A 24,187-nucleotide genomic window follows, 5' to 3' on the forward strand; every position below is an offset into this window, starting at 1 on the left:
TGTTGAACAATTGCACTGACTAAAAAAAAAGGCGAAAGCCAAGATTAAGTTTTGCTGATATCACTTGACAATTCAGAATTACGAATTGATTGTAAAATTGCCTCTTGACACTAGATGATTCCATGATGAAATTATAGCTGCATTTCATTGTTACTACTGTTTTTTTTTTAAAACAAAAATCTAGTTTGAAATGATAAATTAGGTTGAAATACTGTCCTATGGAATGAGGTGCGATGGCTCAATTTATGTTTAGGGATGTAGTGAAAAAATTTGTGCAATGTCTACTATAAAGTGACGAGAATTTGCAATCCCCACACATATTTTCTGCCTAAAATTAAAAGAACAAATCCCTTTAACAAGAAACATGAAGTGATACACTTGACTGGCTTTAGTGGACCACAAAAAAATGACGTGGCGGGTTGTATCTGTATCAGTTATTTAGCATACAGTTAACCTAACTAACATGCATTGATGTTATCTTAAGGTTAAGGTTAAACACTGAGATAAAAACAATTTGACTGTTTGTCCTGTCATTACATGAGAAGTTGCAGACTACGTCACTTGTGGATCATGACGTAGTCGCCCCCCCGCCTCCCACCGGCTCAGTCTCGTACACACCTCCTTAAACGCCTTCATAGCGAGTTGCTGCTGTCAATCACAGCCAGACTACGCCCAACCCTGTCCCCATTGGCAACCCAACGGCCCTCCAGGCAACACCCCCTTTGATTTCAAATCTTAGTGAGGGGGTGGAGCAAGAATCTGATTTCCATTGATGGGATAACTGCCAAGTTCTATCTTTTCTTTTGGAGTGATAGCAGAGAAATGCTTTATAATGCGCTTGTGGAATGCATTGCAACAGGACACTTTGTTACGTAATGACTACAAATTGTTGGCACATGTTTATTCGAGTAGATTAGATATGGAGCTAACAAATGTAATTGATGAGTGTCAATCAGCCTTTGTTAAGGGGAAAAAGTATACATAACCACACCAGGCTGATTATTGATATGTTAGACTACAGTGAATATATTCAAAGTGACAGTTATGAGTTGTTTTCTAGGCTGTTGATACCATTGAACATTCATTTCTGATAGAAGCGCTTCTGTTTTTGTTTTTTTTTATGTATACGCTCTTCTTTTATTCTAAATGACGTGATGAGCAAGAATCCCCCGTTTTTGTTTATTCTCATAATCTTTTGTTGTTATTTATATTGTTGCCATGTTCAGGCGTTGCATCCTCTACAAAGTGTATGTTTATAGACATTTTAAATAAAGTGAGAGAAAAATAAGATTCTGATTTCCTGTTGAGATACCTTAAAGTTGTAAACAATAAGAAAGGCCAAAATATTTTGGACATATATTCTAAATTGTTAAGTTGACATCTGTCAATTTTTTTATTTTATTTACTTAGCATTGCCATATTATCATAATATGATTATGTAGTTTTGGTTTATGATGATGTAACATACATTGAAATGGAATGTCTCAGTGTTTGTATATACTGTACTTTTGTTGATGGTTGTTTTATTGGCAAGATTTGTTACTGAATTGCCAATTTACATTTTGTCAATAATAATAATAATACAAAAGTATGGAAATCACCTTATGAACAGTCGTTTATTTATGTTATTTAGGTTACTTTGGTTATTTTATTCGCTTCACTAAAAGAGCTTCCTTTTTATTTTATTTTAAACATTTTTAATTATGTACTTGGTCTCTGTGACTTTCCGTAGTAGCGTGATGGGACGTAACCAGGAAGTGGAAAGACAATCAAACGGCGGTAACAACGGATGACTCTGGTAAATACTCTTTTAAAAAGTCCTTCATTTTAATATAAACTCTCGTTAAAGATTAATTATGAGCGAATACGTACCACCCGACATCTTTGGAGCCAAATGTTTGTAAAAATACATTTTTAATGTGCTTTCGTAGCGATGTGATAAGCTAACGGTTGTCTGTTGGATGCGTTTGTAAGCAAACCAGAAGCTACGTCACGTAGATGGAGCGAGGAAAGCATTAGGATGTAGCATTTGTCGTACTGATCAGTTTGTCTTTCGCAGGTTCATGGCTCTGCCGTCATTTTCCACATATGCGCCGCCGTTTCGGCAACGGGTGCTTGGGATCCAGATGGCTCGCAAGAGGGAGCAACAATGTCGGCGGCGGGAGCAGTGTGCCGTCAATGCTAAGTACTTCAGGGACCAGGTTGTCCGCAATCATTTCCACTCCGAGTGGACCTCCAGGCACTCCTTCGAGCAGAGGTGGACAGGCTAGCACACAACCAATGTTATTACTTCCATTGATTGTTTGAAATGCATATGAAGGATCCATATACGCATTATTATTATGGCTCTTAGGTGCTGATGAGCGGTATAGAAAATGGATAGATTGATGATGTATCCTCAGAGTATTTCCGTATAGTGTTCCTTACATGAATACACATTTTACAAGCATGGGAGCCTGAGGCAAACAAATTATGTCTATGCTTTGCCAGCATGGCCGCATTTTGTAATCGGAAGACGGAGAATGACAGAATGAGCACTCTGGATCAGCGCAGGATACGACTCAAGTACATGCTTGAAGAGGAGCAAAAGCAACTGGACGCAGAAATGCAGCTTGTGGTACCTCAGCGAGGTGCATCGGTGAACAAAGCAGATGTGCAGCCCTCGTTAGGAGAGGAAAGGAGAAAAAAGGTAGATTAAGTGAATTATTATAAGCCTGGTAGATTTCAGTCTGTGTGCTATGCTTATCATTGTTACTGTCTTGTGCTGTACTTTTCCCAGCTAGCACAGGAGCTTCTGAAGGAGCACCGTAAGAGAAACAACCCTGAATTGTACCAGGTAGCCAACTAAATATATTAAACAGGGAAAAAAGCCCTATAGACTGTGGGAGCATCACAAATTGGACAATGCTTGTGCCTCTGGCTATGACAAACAACGCTATATCTGTTTTGTAAATAGCGAACACATTAAAAATATGTTAGTTAAAATATGTTTTCTGTCCAAGGTCTTAAGTTCCTCCCTGCATTTAATTTGTTCACAGGTTGACACGGCCTCACAACAACATCAGGTTGACAATCCGTTGCAAGTACAAATTTCTGAAAAGAAACAGGTAGGAAAGCCAGCCTAGTCATATCAAATTTCTTGTTGTCTTTTGTAAGCTTAGTTTCAAATCTAAAATATTCTCAAATCCATGCTCTTAGTTTTTTGTTGACAACGTTTTAATTTCTTCAACCATGCAGCAAGAAGTGGAGGCGGAGAAGATGTGTCACTTTCAACATGAATGTGAGAGGACTCAAAGAGAAGACCTCGAGAAGATCCAACAAGCAGAGGAATATAGGAATTTTGAAGAGTGTCAAAGAGCAAAAGAACTTCACAAAAAAATGGAAGAACTGTATTTGATGGAAGAAGAGGTACTCAAAAATGTACAAAAGCAGATGTTGAGGGCGGGAAATGTTTTTTATATATATATATATATATATTGTATTTTTTTCTCTGGCCAAGGCAACTCATCTAAAGAAGGAAGAAGAAGCTTTGCAGGTGAAGCTGTGGGAGCTGGACAAGATGGATGCTGAGAGAAGAAAATTTGAGGAAAGGCGCAAGAAGGCTCAAATGCGGTAAAGAAAAGTCATAAGGTGCAAACACATTCAAGCTGTTGGCAGACTAATCTTTGAATACTTCAATTAGGAACTTCCTGATCCGACAATATAGAGCTCAGTTAAGGAGGCGGGCCCAGCAGGTGCAGGAAGAGTTGGTGAGTCTTTAAATTGTCGCTAAGAATGTTGTATTCATGAAGTTTTATCAAACCAAATAATTTGCACTTTAATCCATTTAAATTGGTGACCTGCTCCCAATGAGAAGAGATAAAGATTCTGTCCTATAGATTTTGATCGGGTTGTAGGGTCTTGGGCACATTGGTTGACAGCTAAGACAAAAAGAGATCTCTGGCTATTCACGAAGAATAGGGACTGAGACCAAGTAACAAATTATGTGAATAGTTGATGCTCCCTTAAAAGTGATTGTAATTGCCTATATAATGGTTTAAACCAGGGTTCTGCAACCTGCGGTTCTTGAGCCACGTGTGGCAGTCTCTCTCCTGTGGCTCTCTGTGGATCTCTTAAAAAAAAAAGAAGTAGAAATTAGTATTATTTTTACATATTTATTTTAAATTTTTAAATAAAATATTCTATAAATAAGTTAATGATTTTAATATAAATAAATATTCCAAAAATGTCAAAAGTCCAAATTTGTAAGTTGTCAACTAAACGATAGATAATAAAGTTAAATGGGAAAAAACAGCACGGTACATGACTGGTTAGCACGTCCGCCTCCCAGTGCAGAGGACGTGAGATCGAGTCCGGGCTTCGGCCTTCCTGGGTGGAGTTTACATGTTCTCCCCGTGCTTGCGTGGGTTTTCTCCGGGTACTCCGGTTTCCTCCCACATTCCAAAGACATGCATGGCAGGTTAATTGAACTCTCCAAGTTGTCCATAGGTGTGATCGTGAGTGTGGATGGTTGTTCGTCTCTGTGCCCTACGATTGGCTGGCAACCAGTTCAGGGTGTACACCGTCTACTGCCCGAAGCCAGCTGGCTCCAGCGCCCCCCGCGACCCTTGTGAGGACAAGCCGTTAAGAAAATGGATGGATGAAAAATTATTATAAAAAGGCAGAAAAGAAAACATTTAAAAAAGTAACTCTAAACAAAATAACCAAAAACAAAAGAAGAAATCCCCAAAAATGTCAGAAAATTTATAGAAAAAAAGGCAGAAAAAAATTCAAAAAATAGCCATACAATGTCCCAAAAAAGAAGAGGCAGAAAATTACAATAATATGTTCAGAAAATTGTCAAAAATTGACAGAAAGGCAGAAAAGTAAAAAAAAAAAAAACTAAGTCTAAAAAATTACACCAAAAAATCCAAATACGAAAGGTAGATGCAATCTCTACGTATTGGATGCTTTATATTTGCTGTTATAACTCTAATGAGCTCTTGGACCCTCAGTACATTAGATTAACAATTTACACACTGTTTCTTTCATCATAATGTTCAAATGTTTTGTGGCTCCAGACAGATTTTTCTTGTTATTCATTTGGCCTAAAATGGCTTTTTTGACAGTAAATATTGCTGGGCCCCTGGGTTTAAACCATGAATATACCACAATGATCCAAATAGCATTTCAAACACAAATATCCTCAAACATACACAGTACAGTGTAGAAAAAACAGCTACCGCTAATCTCTCGATTTTAAAGCAAAGTAAACCGTTTACATCGTGGGGATTATTTGACACCGCATCTGGCAACCCTGGCCTGCTTGCACGGCAAGCGGCCGATTTCGAGACTCCCGCCGGAGACAGTGATAGTCAAGAAGCTTTGATTCTATCAGGAATGAGGGAATCCAGCGTTAGACCAGATGGATAGTGATAGTGACACCATCGGGAATTTCGTGAATGGCCATTTCGGACCTTGTCGATAAATACTGTATTAATCGCCGCATGTGGACAGCCGGTGTGCACAGTTCCAAAAGTGGTTTTTGCTTAACTAAAATAGAACATGAGCGAAAGCAGCAATCAACGGTCATGAAGAACTAGGAATGATTCAACAATTGTATTGTCTCCCCCAGGAGTCTGATCACAAGATCCTGGCAGCCTTGCTGAAAGGAGAGCAAGAGATGTTGAGGATGGAGGGGACACGAAGAGAAAGGGTCTTCGCTGATGCTGCCTGGATGAATCGTGTGATTGAAGAGCAGCTTCAGCTGGAGAGAGAGCGGGAGGCCGAGTTGGACCTCCTACACAGGTGAGCGCCAGCTTTCGGCCTGCTCTAAAAGTGACTTTGCTTGTTGTATATAGCGAGTTGGCCATTTTGGATAGTGCTTTTTGAATGTGCGGTGAGTATTTTGTCCAGTGTATAGTAATTAGGGAGCAGGGAATGAGTGAACGATTCCAAACTCAGCCTTCTTAACGGACATGATCTAAATCCACCTTCCATTTAAGAGAGGAAGCTCAACGTGTGTGGGAGAAACGAGAAGCAACCTGGGAACAGGAGAGAAAAGCCCGAGAACTACTCATGCATGAGGTGCACTTGTTTCTTAATCGGAACATTCGTAACACCTCTCAGCCATTCCTACCCAAGTCATAAAAGACGAAATGAGCATTCTTATATTTGCCCTGTTAAAGGTGCTTGTGGGAAGACGGCAGCAGCTGGAGCTGAAAATGCGTAAAAATCGCGAGGCTCAATTAGAGTCCCTGAGGAGCCGAGAGGAACTGATCCAGGAGCTGGAGTTGGAGAGGGAGCTCAGACGCCAAGAGAGGGAACAAGAAGAGGAATGCCGTAGAAAAGAACAGGTGCAAAAGATTTGGTGTTGCCCACACATGACTGATGATGAGGCAATTGAAGGAAAAGACTATGTACCGTTTCCATTTTTGTGCTGTATAATGTAGTTTGCTTGTGCGTCCTGCAGGAGGAGCAGCAGCTCCAAGATCAGTGGGAGGAGCAGTGCAGGATAGAGGAACTACAGGAGGAAGTGAGAAAGCAGAGGATAATCAATGGCACAAACCAGCTGAATGTAAGATCACAATTCACTGATCCTGAAACTTAACTCTTAAATGTAAAGACCGACTAAACTTTTTTTTTTTTCTTTTCCCCAAATCATTTCAGAGACACAACAAGCCTCGAGTAGTGTGGACATGAGCAACTGGGACGGTGTGGCTCAGTGGTAGAGTGGTTGTCTCCCAACCGTGAGGTTGTGGGTTCAACCCTCACCTCCTGGTGACCATGTCGAAGTGTCCTTGAGCAAGACACTAAACCCCGATCTGCTCCCAGTGGACCTGGCGGCGCCCTGCGTGGCAGCAGCCGACCACCGGTGTGTGTGAACGTGAGGCTGTGTAAAGCGCTTTGGGCACTATAGCTAAAGAAGCGCTATGTAAATGGCATTCCATTCCAATCATGTTCTTTATTTGAATCACAGTCATTGCCTTATGAAAAGGCTTGTGTGCCATTTTTGTGACCGAAAAGTGGTTTTTGAGTATACAGGGCTTTTTCCTGGCTCAAATTGAGGCAGAGGTGGTATCAACCTGACTATGATGGGTGACTACCGATACCAGTCTTATTTTAAGGTATCAGTACTCACGGTGGTTATTTTACGATCAGTGACTAGAAATGAGAAATTATATGAACACAAAGTTGCCATTAATTTTTGCCATTTTTAAACTACAATCATTAAAAATGTATCCACTAGTACATATTAAATTGTAAATATAATTCAGCGTTGTTGTAAAACACCATTATGTTTATTGTATATACTGTGTTTTTATGACTTTGGCGATGGCTGGAGCGCGCCACCTCTGCCTCACAACCAGGAAATGGGCGTGTGCAACGGTTGCTCCATGATCTGTTTCTTCTTCGGTTCATTAAAAGTGCATTGTGCCATTTAAAAAGGTAATATTAAAGCTTTTTCTACATCATGCATGCGCCACCAATGCCCAGATGAGTATGAAGAGCCCTGTTTTACTCTGACTGCACCCATCAGCTTTTATCTTCCCTTTATAGTAGAGTGTGCGGACCCTCACACGCCACAGTTTCTTTGGGAAGGGGCGGAGTTTTTCTTACCTCATTTGAAGTCATGTCTTCGTTTGTCCACTGTGGCTGTCGCTTTAAGATGGCGCACGTACTCACACGCGCGCCATGAACGAGTCTGACACTGATGCTGCAGTTACGCCTTGGGCCAGAGGTGGCAGTCGTGAGTAAAAATGTGACAAAATGCATAAAGATCCTTTAAAGTTCAAAGAAAAAAAGAAAGCTGTTTCTTCTTCGGTTATCGCTTCAGGTTTTACTGGTGAACTGCTGTTGATATAGCGCCTCCATAATGGCGCAACACTGCAACTGCAGTTAAAATGCGTTGCTGCCGAGCTCAATCAACACAGCTGGAGCGCTGTGTTGAGCGATATCAGTGGTTCAGGCTGGAAGTGGCCACCTCTGAATTTTGTACACAGGAAAAGCCCTGGTATATTTTGTACCTTCAGTTTGTAGAACAAATTTTTCTATAAAACAGAAACACATTCTTTATGATGTACATTTTAAATAAATTAAGTTTATTTAGAAAATATTTGTTTTCCAAATTGCAACTCAAACAGCTGCATCATACACAGTACAGTACATCCCTGCACTCCAGTCACTAACATTAACTTGTGCTGAACAACCAGGAAACGAGACATGGACAGCTCTATCTGAGAATGTTGCACAACACAAAACAGATCAGAGCACAAAGCACGTGGACGTACACATGGCTTTTAAGCTCTATTTGTAAGAATGCCAACATTGTACTGGCACACAGAATGCATCATAGTGCAGAGTAGAAAACATCTTTAGCTTGAATGCAACGTCATCTTGTTAATGGCGGACCGCACAAGCGAGCGTCGGCTGCGTTCCCCGACTTGGCGAAGGAGCTGCGGCGAGTGAACTGCTGACTGGCTACACGGGAGGGCAAATCATGGAAGCGAGCTCTTCCTTTCCACAAACGTGTAAATTAGAAATGAAAGGAAGAAACAAAAAGGGATTCATCTTTACAGCACGATCGCTACAATTAATGAGGGGAAGCTTACAGTATATAAATGGATTTCCTAGTAGTGTGCTTTGTCCTATTGGCTTTTTGAGGAGTTGTGGAACTTTTTAAGATCGAGTAAAATTGTGCTATTACAGATACAATATGGGTTGGTAATGACTGCTTTCTATCGGTACCAAATTGTCAAACGTAATCAAAAAATTAAGGCATGCATATACCACAAATGCGGAAAAAAAAAATGCATTTGGTGTTCAGTTGGTGTTCTCCTTAGTAGTGATGGTGACAAGCTGCTTGGCCGCCTTGGCAATATCATAAGCACATTGGATGACCTGCTGGGTGACAAGCTGCATGTCCGGTCCCGGGCAGCCTTCCGGAGGCACCGCCTTCCTGCACTCGCTCTGAAGCCTGCATGCGCTTGACGTCAACAAACGCAGAGAGCTTCGCACCGTGTCCGAGCGAGGCCTCTGCAGAGAAAAAGGGGAATATGATGTCATTGTTTTTGTGCCTTTTCACGTTCATCGTTAAGACGCGCATTTCCGCTCTTGTATTGACAAACTGACGCCGGTTTGTCCCCAGTCTTACCTTGGGAAAGAGAGCAGCCATTTCTGTTACAGCCACATGTATTCTTTCTGAGCAGGGTACGAAGCTGTGTGAGATCAAAATGATGAATTAAGATGGTTGATTCATTTAAACAACATTAGTATAAATACACAACACACGGTGCAGTTGAAAATCCAATTACTGTAAACCCATGCTCTAGGTTCAAGCAATGTAGCACACATTTTAGAGTTATGTAAAAGCCTGTTTCCAACACATTCTGATACAATAAAAACAAAATGCTGCATAACGTTTGTCAATAGAGTTTCACTGCCATAACTAGAGTTGTTAACAATTAACGATATCCAAGACTTAAAGTGAAAGTCAAGTCAAACATTTTCTTTACAATAAATATATATGCCCACTACTAATCTAAACACAGTATTCTGGTTATTATTGTGTTTCTGAAACATGAATTAAGCAGCAAAATCCACTTGTTTTCATCCATGTCAGGAGCAGCCATTTTGTCACTTGCTGTCAAATGAAAAAATACATCACAGTTGTTCAGGTTCAGGTAACGACCAATCAAAGCTCAGCTTGCGAATGCCACATGACCAAACCCAGAAAACAGGTGAGCTGCGTATGGTCGTTACCTAAGCCCAGAGCAACTGTGATGCCAATTTCAGTCGCCAGCAAGTGGCAAAATGGCCGCCCTCTGAGATGGATAAAAACAGGTGGATTTTGCTGCTTAATTCATTATCCACATACACAATATTAATCAGAATGCCATGTTTATACTCGTGGGGATGCTTAGAACATATTATTGTAAAGAAATCTATGATTTGACTTCCCCTTCAAGTAAATGTGACTGAGCTTTGATTGACAGGTGCATCTCAATAAATTAGAATATCGTGGAAAATGTGTTAATTAAAAGAAGTAAAGTGCATATGCTGTATTGTAGAGATTCATGCCATACAGAATGAAAAAAATTGTCAATTTATGTAGAGCAATCATGATTTTATAGCACTTTTTATGAATATTTTAAGTACGGTATCGGTCATTTTGGACAGTCACGTGATCATAGTTTTGATACTTAATCGGTTTAAAGGAAAATTCAAGGCTCAAGATGCCTAATCCAATACTGGAAAATTAGTTATAAGTCTTATATTGCTTTAATTTAGACATTAGTTAAGAAATGGCCTTCTGCATAATATTTTCCTCTGTGTTTAAATCTGCATGAGTTTCCTTTTTTGAACCAACTTTTCTTTGATATTTTTATTGAGATACATCGGCATAAGCATCTGAACATGTAAACTAGGTTTTCCATGTTACACACTTTGCTGCAAATGGGTAAATTGGCTTTGGAACCAGAGCATCACGGTTAAAATCACACTACACAAACTGGAACCAGTTGCTGCCAGGACGCCACCCTGCAGCCTCACTACGATCGAGCTGACCTTTAATTCCGCTTCAGGAACTGAGAAAAGTATCAGATCTACATAAAACTCAATTCAATATAGGCCTGTATTTTAGATTTGGCATAAATTTGACCTGTATAGTTGAATGGGTTTTTGATGTTAGGGACACAAACACATAAATGGACAAACCGACAAACTCATGCTAATGAAAACCTAACTATGAATAAATCAGACCCATTGAAATGGTAAGAAATATTGTTTGTGGCTAATGATTCATTAGTGGGTAAGAGAGTGGAGAAAGGTCAGAGGCAGAGGAAGCTCAAACTGTGCCTGGGAGGCAGGGACAGAGGCCAGAGTACCAGGAAGAGGGGTCGGGGGATCGCAGGCTGAGTGGATGGAGAGGGGTGGGGGGCTTCTCAGCCCAGGGCACCAGAGTGCTGAAACATCCCAGACTGTGTCTGAGGCGGCGCACGCCTTCGCGCTCGCATGGTCTGCTGACGGGCATGAGGCCCGAGGACACGGGAGTGGGAGGAGAGGAGTGAAGATGCCACACGAGTCAACGGAACAGGATAAGCAGAGATGCAAGAAGTTTGAAATGAAACAGGAGTGGAAATTTTATAAACCTGTCGGATCTTTCTGACCTTTCGTGTTTGTTATCCTGAGCAGCTCGCAGGAGCTCCTGGATATTCTTGGTGATCTGCTCGGTTTTGCGGATGACGTCCTCGGTGCTGGGAAGTGCCGGGTCCGGCTCCAACTCCGCGTCATCCAGCTCGGGGATGGAGCTGCCCTCCCTCAGCCGGCCGCTGCTCCTCAGCCTCCCTCTCCTGCACAAACTGCACAGCACAACTTAACTACTTGCACAAAACATTTTTATTAACAAAGACCAAGAAGTGATGACCTCACAGTTCTTACCCTGAATCATCCACCTCAGAGTCATTGAATGTGTTGTCATAGTCGCTTTCAGGCATGCTGCTCTGCTTCTCGAACTTGGAGGCCTGCGGAGGAAGCGATTGATGGCGCACGTCATTGGGAATATAAATCAGAAACATGTGTTGAGTGCTGCAACACACTCATCCCGCTAAGGGATAAAAAAAAATAAAAATGACTATATTGTTGCTAGCAGGAGTGTGCTCAAGTCGCAATTAACTATCATAAAAACATACGTCTGAAACGGGCTAATAAAGCTGTGAAGCACGAGTGCAAAATGTTAAAGCCACTTCAGTGATTATCGTTAGTACAGTTAGATTGTTTAGTCTGCGTAAAGTAATTACAATCGCTGACACCGATGGAAAAAACGATTTTGGAAAAAAAAAAACATTATTGGGGGAAAGTGCCACGGCATTGCTGCATCTTTAACCAATTAGGCGCGCACTTTGCCAGAATAAATAAGACCGAAACCTTCGTCTAGAGACAGCAATGATCGCATGAGATGACATTAGCGTTGTGAAACAAAAGCTGGTTCTTGTAGCGAAGCGTGGACTGTGAGGAGAGCTCGTGACGAGGGTGAGAAAGTCCAGATGGCTTCATTAAATAACCATGAAGAAAGAAAAAAAAAAACAAGACAATTAACAGACAATCAAACCCCATAGACAACATTAGGTAAATTTTCACTGATGTTATTATGAAGACAAGTGCAGCACAAACACTGCGCATGTCCGAAGATTAAATTATACCAGATAAAGTATGTTTAGATTTAGACATAAATCACAAACTACCGGATCATCAGTCCATTACCAGAAAGACCATGCTGGTGACATGTGATACTTGTACTGTGTCCCGTATGTATTAATGTTGTTGCTTGCAGTGATGTAGAATTACAATATTTTTATTATTATTATTATGTGGGTTAAAACTAGGGATTAAACATTTTAATTGTAATTAATCGCATGACTTCAGTAGTTAACTCACAATTAATCCCAAATAATAATAATAAATAAGAAATTTATATCTGTCCTAAATGTACAATGAAATATTTTTCGTTCTTGTTAACATAAATATGGAAGAAAATGTTAAACTATTAGAAACATGGCTGCATCTTTTAGTCCTTGTTACAGTAATTTCATAATAATTCATAAAATTGAATTAGAATTAAAAAGATGTACTGTAGCCTACTGTAAAAAACGAGTGTTATATTGGTTTGGGTTGAGGTCATTTTTCTGCCACTAGATGGCATAGTTTCATTTGTAAGACATTGGTGACAGCTCAGTGCATTTTTCTTTTCATATTAAGAGCTATCTAATCTTTAACATGAAGTAAATTGTGAAATTCTGCACATTTTTAAAATGGTAAAATACAACTTGACCCCAGTCAAATATTTGCCTTATCATTCAATTTATTACTGCTAAATTTTGACGTGGATGTGTCTGCTGCGTTGCGACTGGAATTTCCCCAGTACAGGCTTTCCAAGTAAGGGGATGGTCATTAATCCCGCGTTAAAACAGTTAGTGGCGTTAAAGGAACTTATATATAGCTAATATGGAAGATCCTATTTGTGAGTGTAGCCTACACATTTTCAACAAATTAAACAGAGCATTGTCATTGGTGGCATTGTTTTCTGTATTCAACTCTACTCAAAAGGAAAATTGTCCTTTTTCTTTAATTTTTTTATTTTATTTCCTTGACTGTTTGTTGAGCCAGCCAGTGAGAGTGACGCTGATGAAGGCAGGCGTTTGACGTTGAGGTGGTTCATGCAGATTGGCAGGCAGGGAGCAGAGACGGATAAAGAGTGAGGCAGGAAGAAGGTGATGAAAGCACCCAGTGGACTTGCTGCGTCCCGCAAGGTGAGGCCCACATGAGGAAATACTTAACCTTTCGATTACTTTCATCCATGGACCAGGACAGGGTGGACGGAAATGAGGGGAGGGATGAAGAGGTGGTCACAAAAGCGCCCTTTTCCTTCTAAAGACGTGGTCCAAATCACATTTTAGGGAGACAAAGATCTGGTTAAATTGTAAAAACTAGAAATCTGTTCATTTCTAACTGAACCACTCAAAAGTACTTGACTTGTTCAGTTTCAAGAAATGTATTTAAAGGGGAAGTCAAGTTAAAAGTCTTTAAAATAATATGTTGTATATGCATTTCCATTCTGATTAATATTGTCTTTAATTTGAAATAAGCAGCAAAATCCACCAGTTTCGATCCATCTCAGGGGGCGGCCATTTTGCCACTTACTGTCAACTGAAAATGGCAATGTCGAGTGACTTCAGATTGAAATCGCTCAGTGAAGTCAGGGTCCTTTTTTATTCCCACTTTAAAAATAAGATCTCGGAGTTCAAAGTGGTGTTCCAGTACACACTTCCTGGTATGAAGTTGGAAAAGTCTGACTTCTCACCTTCCTCGAATGCAGCATAACTGTGTCATTTTCAGTTGACAGCAAGAGGCAAAATGGCCGCCAACAGATGCATAAAAACTAGTGAACTTTGCAGAATTCACAATAGTAATCAGAATACCGTGTTTAGACTAGTAGGGGTGCATAGAACATATTATTGTTTTGACTTGACTTCCTATTTAAGTCAATCTAAGTAAAAGATTAACCTATAAAACCCTGCCGTTGTTTTAATAATAATAGAAAAATGCTGAGCTTTTCCTTGTTATTGAGCAGTGAGCACACATTAACCTAAAGAGGAAGTCAACCCCCCCTAAAAAAATTATTGACACTTATATGTTCTGTGCATCCCCACTTGTCTAAATAAAGTATTCTGGTTAATATTGCGTTAGTTAAGCAGCAAAATCCAGCTGTTTTTTTATCAATATCAGAAGGCGGCCATTTTGGCACTTGCTGTCGAGTGAAAATCACAACACAATTGCTCAGTTCTCAGGTAACAACCAATCACAGCTGAGCTTCAGAAAACAGGTGATCTGTGATTGGTCGCTGTCTGAGCCCTGAGCAACTGTGATGTCATCTTCAGTTGACAGCAAGAGGCAAAATGGCCGCCCCGCACATGTATAAAAATGTGTGGATTTTGTTGCATAACTCATATTCCACAAATGTAATATTAATCAGAATGTCATGTTTGGACTAGTGAGGTCTCACACAACATTTTGTCAAGAAATGTTTAAGGTTGACTTCCACTTTAAGTTAGTTTTGAGATCTACTAAGAAAGGGAAAGCCAGTTTAAATAGAATATAACAGCATTTTGTTTTGTACCGAAAGGGAAGAAAAGCAGATGAGTTGATGAGATGTCATGCAGTACAAAAACACAATCTTTGTATGGTTGTTTTAATGCTTCATCAACATAAAAGACAGTACAAAACTGAAAATTAAATCACGAATAACAGCATCTGCAAGCAAGTACAACTAAGTGATGTCTTTACCAAAACAAAACAAAAAAGACAAAAAGGCACACCAGTCAACAACAGATGTATGTAGATAATGGTCTTGCAGCCTTATCAGAACTGGACAAGATGAGGTGTGAGTGAATGTGATTGTGATTTTAGAGATGCTCACGTTAAAAAGAAAGGAAACAGGAATGGAAAACACTGAGAGGCGAAATGGGGCCAGTGGGGAGGAAAAGGCGAAGGAATGCAGGGAACAGGTCTTACTTACATGAGGTGAGAAGGGATGCAGGGTGGGAATAGCCTCCTCTGGGTAAGGACTTTCCCCTTTAGGGAGATAAGTCTTCAGGCCCGAGCCAGTCTCGTACATAGACATGGGCCGACTGGCCCGAGCGGATTGCCGGCGTTTCAGGGCCGAAGGACTTGAGGGGTCGGGATAGTCTGACGTGCTGGGGGTCTGATAGATATTGGCTGTGACCTGCCGCCTAAGGGAGGTGTTCTCACTTTGCAGAGATTGCAGCTGGAAGAGACGGTCAGCAACACACTAAGAGGGGCTCTCAGCAAAGCAAGCCTTCATCCATTTAAAAGTCACAGGAGGATTTGCCTTTCTTTTTGAAGATTACATGGAAAAAAAGCCAGCGTGATAAGCAAGCAAAGGACCGATTGCGCGGCTAGGTCACACACAAGGTGGGAATGCAATCAGAGGTGCCGATACAGGACAAGAGTTAACAGCAATGGAGATTTAGGAATTGACTTGAGAGAGGTTTTGTTGTCATTGATGTTCCGGATTGTATACTAACATTCACACTGGATTGCATATTATGGGTTGATCATAAACATTGAGAAGAAAAATCGACTCATCTTAAATGTGAATACCACATCACTATCATGTGTTTGGGATTTCTACAACACTGTCCAGTGAGGAGACTGAAATGATAATACTAATACTATATGGTATATTTAGTGTACAAATCAGAATGACCTTTAAGTAAATAATATGCCATTTCTGTCCAAACAGTTAGGTAATCAAAGTAATCAAATATTCTGTAAAAAAAAAAAAAAAAAGTTGGACTAAGTCAAATCTAGGGCCCAAATTGATCATTACCAAAACACTTGCAAAAAAACAAGTCAAGAGAAGTCAACCAAAAAATTGTCTTTACAACAAAATGTTCTATCTTGCAGCCCCACTAGTCTGAACACAGTATTCTGATTAATATGCATCTGTGGAATACGAGTTAAGCAGCAAAATCTTCTGTTTTTTAAATCCATCTCAGGGGGCGGCCATTTTGCCACTTGCTGTCGACTGAAACTGACCTCACAGTTGCTCATTGCTCAGGTAACGACCAATCACGGCTCACCTGTTTTCTAAAGCTGAGCCGTGATTTGTCATTACCTAAACCCTGAGAATTTGTGTTGTATTTATTTTGTTATTATTTTTCTTGATGACCACAGTGATGTCATTTTCTGTCGACAGCATGTGGCAAAATGGCCGCCCTCTGAGGTGTATACAAAAGGGTGGATTTTGCTGCTTAACTCATATTCCACAAACGCAAGATTAATCAGAATGCCGAGTTTAGGCTAGTGGGGGCAGATACAACATATTGAAAAGAACAATTTTGTGTTGACTTCCCCTTTAAATAACAATTATGATACAGCGTCTATATTTCCCATGAAGCATTTGGAAATCAACTCAACAATATATCCACACGTGCTAAATGTTCAAAAACATTACGGAGAGCACACAATAATGTGATGAAGCAAAAAAATCGAGTTAGTCATTGTCAACTATGTCATGGATTAAAACAAACATACAACATGCATTTCAAAACATTCTTGTTAGTAAGGTGACATCGTTCTTAAATAATAAAAACTTGCCAATTATGAAATGAACTGGAGTGATTTCCTCTTCAGACGACTACGAGCGAGCATGCTGGCCGACGACAGAGGGAGGGTGGAGCAGAAGGGTGTCACAGCAGCCTCCCTGTTCACGTCGTCACGCACGCACCGCCTAATTACAAGGCACAGGCTGGGCCGCTGTGGCCCCCCCTACACCGATCCCCACCCTGACTCAGTCCTGGCCCTGGGTGATGTTAGTGATCTTATTGCTGGAGCCCGGCGGATACCTTTTTCTGCATCAGTCGCAGCTCGTCGCTCAGGTTGCTGTTGGCTTTCAGGAGATGCTGGATTTTGGCCTCGGAGGCCGAGAGAGCGTTTTTCACCTCCAGGTACTCCTGCATGGTGATGGGGCCATCGGAGAGGTCGGAGTCCAGACTCTGTTGGGAACGGGGAATGCATTATTGGGATGGTGCACAAAAATGATCTGATGGTGACGTTCATGGTTTTGCTGTGAGAAAGTTGAAGCGTGTCACCTTTGTCCGATCTCCTTTACTTGAAGGGAGCTCTTGGTCTGTATCCTCATCGGACGCTACGCTGTCATAGTCGGGCTGGTCATTATCTTGACTGTCACTGCATGGCCTGGCAGACATGTTCTTCAGGATGAGTTCCACGTGGTCTGCAGTTAAAAAGACACCATTTGGAATCAGTTTTCTGTGCTAAAAGTTTGGTGTAAGGGAAGGTTACACAGTAAATAACAATGTAGTACATTTTTTGTAGCACAATGAAAGCATTTTGTATACTTTCTTCTTGTGTGCCTTTTAATTACAAGACAACGAGACTTGTTTTGAGAACATTTTTGTGTTCCTCATCCGGACAAGGAAGTGATGATTTTTTGTCAACAAATCAAATGGAATTCAGCTCTGTGGCTGTACAGATACAAGGTTCGACCACCCAAAATAATCCACTATGGCGCTAATTACTCTACTCGCCTTTGGGGCTTGCTGCTGAATTTCCTTGTTGTCTCCGCTTTGCATCACTTAGTATATCAATCACGAGAGTTGCAAATTCATGTGCATTGAATCTGGCAAGTTTTTGGCGTCCCTAAAAGAAAAACAACAAGTCATCATTATGTGGTCAGTATGGGAAGCGGGAAAGAAAGCATTTTTGGGGCGCTAACTCGCCTGGTTTCTTGTGGACGAATACTCTGGATTGACGGGAAGGAAAGGCACCACAGTCGTCTCTGTCACGAGGGCGCTGTGATTCTGTGTCGCTAACCACACTTAGATATTGGTGTGCATAGAAACATTTCAGAATTAGAAGTCCATTCCATGTTCATTTAGTATGGCATAATAATGAATTCATTATACATGACAGGGCTTTTATCTATATTTTGCCATCACTTCAAAGCAATTTGGTCCAATTAAAGTATTTGCTTCTTAGTAGTAGACCAAGTATATACCGTCGCTGCTATGTGAAAAACACTTAGGTCCATTTTTGTCATTTTTTTTATATTTTTAGGATGAAACTGAATGCAGACATCCCAAAAACGTAAAAAATTAGGAGTGTCGGGCGATTACATTTTTTTAAAAATCATTTATTAATTGCATGACTTCAATAGTTAACTCACGATTAATTGCAATTTTTTTATGTTATAAATGTACAATAAAATAAACAATATTTTTTTATATGTTTTTATACTTTTGTTAACATAAAGTTGGGGGAAAAAAGTTAAACTAATAGAAATATGTCTGCATCTTTTAGTCATTGATACACTAATTTCATAATAATTCATAGAATTTAGTTCAAATTAAAAAGATGTCCTGTACTGTAAAAAAAAGAAGTGTGATATTGATTTGTGTTGAGGTAATTTTTCTGCCACTAGATGGCATAATTGCATTTGTAAGACGTTGACAGCTTAGTGCCTTTTTCTTTTCATATTAAGAGCTATTTAATCTTTTACAAGTAACTTGTAACAAATGTTATATCTGTTATAAATGTACAATAAAATAAACAATATTTTTTTCTGTTTTTATACTTTTGTTAACATAAAAAAAGTTGGGAAAAAAAGTTAAACTAATAGAAATATGTCTGCATCTTTTAGTCATTGATACACTAATTTCATAATAATTCATAAAATTGAGTTCAAATGAAGAAGATGTCCTGTACTGTAAAAAAGAAAAGAAAAAAAAGTGTGATATTGATTTGTGTTGAGGTAATTTTTCTGCCACTAGATGGCATAATTGCATTTGTAAGACGTTGACAGCTTAGTGCCTTTTTCTTTTCATATTAAGAGCTATTTAATCTTTTACAAGTAACTTGTAACAAATGTTATATCTGTTATAAATGTACAATAAAATAAACAATATTTTTTTCTGTTTTTATACTTTTGTTAACATAAAAAAAGTTGGGAAAAAAAGTTAAACTAATAGAAATATGTCTGCATCTTTTAGTCATTGATACACTAATTTCATAATAATTCATAAAATTGAGTTCAAATGAAGAAGATGTCCTGTACTGTAAAAAAGAAAAGAAAAAAAAGTGTGATATTGATTTGTGTTGAGGAAATTTTTCTGCCACTAGATGGCATAATTGCATTTGTAAGACGTTGACAGCTTAGTGCCTTTTTCTTTTCATATTAAGAGCTATTTAATCTTTTACAAGTAACTTGTGAAATTCTGCACATATTTAAAATACAACTTGACCCCAGTCTCTACAAATATGTGCAGTATCATTAAATTTATTACTGCTAAATTTTGACGTGGATGTGTCTGGCGGGTTGCGAATGGAATTCCTCCAGTACACAGGCTTTCTAAGTCATTGTGCGTTTAAAAAAATGTGTGGCATTAAAGGAACTTTATATTAACAAAAAAGGACATCGCTGTTTTTCATAGCAGCGACGATATGTTACTTTTATACATAATACATTTGCAATACATTTAGCACAAAATGCTACTACATTGCTTGTGAAATCTTTACCTGCATCCGTCTCTCGCCTGTCAACCTCATCATACACATCCATGGCCAGCTCCTCAAATAAATGATTACTCAGCTGAAAATGAGTAACAAAGTTGGACTCTTAAATGAGGAAAAGAGACAAAGTGGCGATAAAATATTGTCAAGTGCACCATCACTTACCGACTGCAGCTTCTTCTTGGCTGCCTTGGCCAGTTCAGATAGATCTAAACTGCTACAGTGAAATCATATTTCAGATCAACATGCTGCGGAAAGCTCACGTCAAACATTCATCTGCAAGCCATTTGAGCATACTTACATGTTCCTAATCCACCAAACAGAATGCGTAACAAAAGACCAAACAATTACATTTAAATGAGGAAATATTCATGCTAGTCCTGTGACAAGAAAGGCTAAAAGTGTGACATATTTGTAGGTACTTCGGCTGACACTGACAGGAGATGTTTCAGCGAGTTCCAACAAGCCACTTCAAAGCAACGACAACTACTGGCAACTGCCTCACTTTACAATTTCAAGTCAAGTAAAAACCACTGAGTATATTTTTTTTGCTTACCTGTCAGCCATTTGAGGAACGATGAAGTGCTGCCCATTTTTGTGATCTTAAGGGAACAACAACAATGTTGTGTACTTACATCACACACACACACACATTGCTGTACGTGCATCATTTGAACCACTTTTACTTCCAACAATTCACAGAAATGGCAGCACACCTGGTTTTCTCCCACACAGGTAGAACGCCAACCGATCTGTCAGCTCATACTGAATCTCCACCAGTCGATCTGCCAGGTCGTGGTGGCCCGCCTCCCTAAGGTGACGCTCATTAAAACCCTATTGGAACCAAACATGACTTGTGCGGGCGTGATAATGACATCACTAACCTTGCGTAATCGATGGGAGTTTTGCCATTGCTATCGGGGGCTCCGGGATCTGCGCCGTAAACCGTTAACAGTTCAGCCTGAGAGACTTGCCCTGCCTTTGCTGCTACATGCAAGGGAGAGTTTCCCTTTTCCTTGAACAGAGAAAAGGTGTGAGACCAAATCACAGCTCGAATAGGTGTAGGAGTCTAAATTGATTTTAAATGGGATTCATATTTGGATCAAAGATGACCTATGGTGGGCTTTTTACATATTTTTCCTCTATAAAGTGGCGGGTAGCCTTACTGGGTGAAAAAAGTTTGCCTGAGCTCCCAGAGAGAGCAACCTCAAACAGGTCTCAAGATTTCCAGTGCGAACACTTGAATGAAGTTGCTAGAATAAAGAAGAAAATAACTTAGATTTACAATGAACTGATGCTTTATATTTTCCAGCAGTATTTCTCCTCACCTTACTCAGATCTTTGGCTGTTGAACTGTCATCTTCCCGACAAGGCATGCGGTGGACAAACGCCAACATTTGATATTTGGCTTTGATGAATTCGGACTTGTTCGGGCTATGAGGAACCCGTGAAATTGAACAGAAATAAGTACGAAAGAGTGAACGTCATCCAAGGAAAATGTAATTGTTTTAAAATAAGAACAACTCACTGTAATTTGTCCTGGGGGTTGGCCTTGCGTTTTCCACTCATCACAGATGCTGGGTCCAGAAGTGAGTGCTCCCAAATTGAATTAGCGCCATTGCTGTACAACATCTGAACCATCTAGTTGAAAATAAAAACAAAGATGGAAAACTTTGCGCCATTGATTCGGAAAAATGCAGTAACGCTTGATAATTTAAGCCAAAATCGATAGAACTGTAGGAACACTGTTAGTCAAAAATTTGGTTATTAGGGGTGGGAATCTTTGAATGTCTTACAATTCGATTCCGATTTTTGGGTCTGCGATTCGATTCAGAATCGATTTTTGATTAGGAATATTTTTTTATTCAAAATGATTTGATTGACAATGATTTTTGCTTCAAATTATAGATGTTCAAGGAATCGTAATGATCTACTACAGTCTGACTCGCTAATGCTAATTAATGCGCTACTCGCGGCACTTTTATCACTCAAAAGAATGTCTCCACGCTGCAAAAAAACTACTTTCATTGGAATAACTTGATTGTGACTTTTTCCTTCTACTCTCTAATGTGGCTACAACTTAACAGTGTATCAGACCGCGTGGAACCACACTACCTCTAAGTGGCCAAATCGGGTACAGCATGAACAGCGCTCCCAATAAAGACACACAAACCCAAAGGGAAGACAGTATGAAATAATTGAAATAAAATCGATTTTGGGACATTTAAAATCGATTCTGAATCGTACTAAATGAGAATCGTGATTCTTATGAGAATCGATTTTTTGGGCACACCCCTATTGGTTACACTTTCTCATGCTATTGAATGAGAAACTCCCCAACATTTGACAGGTTATGTATAAATTGTACAGTATCGGATTTATATTAGTTTAGTGTTTATATCTGTGCTTTCAGATTACATGTGGCTCAAAAGATACAACACAAGAGGATACAAAGTTAAAAGTAAGAGTTACTTGTAGCTGTGTAGGAGGCCATGGTGTGTGCGTCAGATGACGGACTTGTGAGCTGTGTCTGCCCAGACTTCGATGAACACTGCAGCACTCATCACAAATCAACACCCCCCTGTTCACTGAGGCCCAGCGGGGTTCTGTGAGGAAGGGAACAGAACACTTACTGGCTGTTAAAATTAAGATATCCATTACAGACAAGTACAAAGGGCTGCATAGAACATATTATTGTCAAGAAACTGACTTCATCTTCTTTTTTTTTTATAGATAATATTGACAGTGGGATTTTAGTGGGATATTTTGTGTCACTACCCAAACAAACGACCACTCAGACCTGCACACCACACCTTCCTCTAATTCTGTTGTGTGCGTGTCTGATAATAAATACTTTAAATTCATACTGCCCTCCGCTACAGCCAATAAATCATAAGCAATGTGATTGGCTGATGGTGAGATAAGACAGCAGCTGACATGTAGTGGGAACAGCTGCAGGGGTTAATAGTCACAGTGATGGCGCCTGGTTGTAGTTTGAAGAGTCTCACCCAAACTACTGTCCTTTGAGCACTCTCCGCTGGTGGGCTTCCGTAACGCTTTCCTCAAACAAGTGCTGCTAAATTTAATAGCAGATCTTGAAATTCTAAAAATATTCACAGCCAACAACAACTGGTCACAGTTGCAAGGGAGGGGCAAGTGAGGCCAGCTGCTTTGGAGACTTTAACACGTTAGAATGACAGAAAGGGCAGCAAAGCCTGAGGAATCCAATATGTTTTCTCTCTTAATCAATTATGCTCCTCTCTGTGTTAACTCTTGTTAGCGTATACTTTTTACAGGACATCCCCATCAGAAAAATACTTCTGAATTGAAAACTCTCAGTCAATTCAGTCAGCATCCTGTTTGGCTTCCTGTGCTTGCTGAAAAACATCACGTCACAACTAGAAAGGGGATTTCACACACAAAAATACAGAGTACTTATAGTCAGGATTTCAAATACAGTAGTAGACCTTTGATTGTAAATGCTTTACAACATTTGTTTTCACAATGAATTAAGGAAAATGCTAGGATCTGATGGTGTTCAGATTAAATGTAATCATCCAATTGATCTGCATCCAAACAAGTTAAACTGGGATCATGCTCTCTAGCATGCAGGATGGGGAGATGACAATATGATTTCATTCCATTTGAATTCACAAAAATATGTCCTAATGTTCTATTGTAATATTCTGTTCAAACATTGGGTCGTTTAAAATGTCAACACTGCCACAGATAGATTAAGACTGAACGAGAAGTGACCGGAAGCGGTCGCTTGAGGTCAAATAGCATCCTCCCCTGAGAGCCCGGTTAGATGTCACAACACTAAACTTGTCGCACATCGCATTTAAATACAAATTAGCGTGGGTGGGCTGAGCACTAATAATCCGATTAGAATCAGAAGCACGGGGTGTGATACTAGTGGACCGAGTGTGAAGAAACCACACGACACTCAATGTGTCGGAAAACGGATACGAGCTAATGCTGACCGTTCGACTTCACTTACCTGGGACGCAACAGTCTGCACACACCTCCGTGTTCCTCATGCGTTTGGACATTCTAAACAGTTGAAATGTTTGCAGAAATTAGCTCAGGATCTTGGCAGTATGCACGCTGATCATTGATGACTCCCTGGAGATGCCTTCCGCGTTAGCTAAATGCTAGCCAATTAAAGGCAATCCCAAACATCGAGACGCTACGTCCGATTGAGGCTGTTTTGAAAATCATTATAAGGCCATTCCCCTACAGCGCTCAATACCGATTCCCTTCAAGTTAGCTGACTTAGCACCTGGCTAGTAGACAACACTACGCCCGCTTAATGGGACGCGCTGTGGTCTGTAGACAGACAGCGGCAACACTACAGCGAGCGTCAGTGTCTGCTCACTGTTTTTACCGAATCCCCCAGCTACATCTTACAGGAAAACTTTCTACTCATATAAACATCCATATCATGAATATAGTTCTCACTTTATACTCTGTCATGGCTAACTACTATTTTTTTTAAATTATAACCCAAAATATTTATTCATCAATGGTGGGTTGTTGTACAGCACACAGCCTGACATACAATGATGAGGGAAATCTGCGTTCACAATGTTGATCGCTT

General features: G+C 40.0%; 2 protein-coding genes across 8 annotated transcripts; one reads left to right on the forward strand and one right to left on the reverse strand.

The window, feature by feature from the left end:
* The first annotated feature begins 1,734 nt into the window (after positions 1–1,734).
* On the forward strand, positions 1,735–7,487 carry tchp (trichoplein, keratin filament binding). The gene is made up of 13 exons (XM_077561100.1): positions 1,735–1,798; positions 2,060–2,257; positions 2,491–2,689; positions 2,780–2,836; positions 3,039–3,107; positions 3,238–3,408; positions 3,500–3,612; positions 3,683–3,749; positions 5,615–5,787; positions 5,985–6,066; positions 6,168–6,335; positions 6,452–6,556; positions 6,649–7,487. The coding sequence occupies exons 2-13, from the start codon at positions 2,064–2,066 to the stop codon at positions 6,679–6,681; spliced, it is 1,431 nt and encodes a 476-aa protein (XP_077417226.1). The 5' UTR covers positions 1,735–1,798; positions 2,060–2,063; the 3' UTR covers positions 6,682–7,487.
* Positions 7,488–8,060: 573 nt separating this feature from the next.
* On the reverse strand, positions 8,061–24,047 carry git2a (G protein-coupled receptor kinase interacting ArfGAP 2a). 7 transcript variants are annotated; one of them, XM_077561097.1, is made up of 21 exons: positions 23,588–24,047; positions 22,060–22,193; positions 21,116–21,228; positions 20,916–21,021; positions 20,754–20,840; positions 20,472–20,602; positions 20,304–20,398; positions 20,144–20,189; positions 19,753–19,804; positions 19,594–19,666; positions 17,799–17,896; positions 17,607–17,718; positions 17,151–17,293; positions 16,905–17,054; positions 15,053–15,301; positions 13,315–13,404; positions 11,419–11,501; positions 11,148–11,339; positions 10,866–10,997; positions 9,134–9,197; positions 8,061–9,015 (listed from the first exon to the last, which is right to left on the reverse strand). In XM_077561097.1, the coding sequence occupies exons 1-21, from the start codon at positions 23,637–23,639 to the stop codon at positions 8,803–8,805; spliced, it is 2,415 nt and encodes an 804-aa protein (XP_077417223.1). In that variant the 5' UTR covers positions 23,640–24,047; the 3' UTR covers positions 8,061–8,802. The 7 variants fall into 7 exon arrangements, with proteins under 7 accessions (XP_077417223.1, XP_077417225.1, XP_077417219.1 ...); XM_077561099.1 differs by lacking the exon at positions 13,315–13,404 and having other exon boundaries at positions 10,866–11,000; positions 23,588–24,043; XM_077561093.1 differs by lacking the exon at positions 10,866–10,997 and having other exon boundaries at positions 19,753–19,801; positions 23,588–24,040.
* Between the last annotated feature and the right edge of the window lie 140 nt (positions 24,048–24,187).

Source organism: Vanacampus margaritifer, chromosome 3, assembly GCF_051991255.1.
Source record: "Vanacampus margaritifer isolate UIUO_Vmar chromosome 3, RoL_Vmar_1.0, whole genome shotgun sequence".
In the NCBI taxonomy this organism is placed as follows: Eukaryota; Metazoa; Chordata; class Actinopteri; order Syngnathiformes; family Syngnathidae; genus Vanacampus; species Vanacampus margaritifer.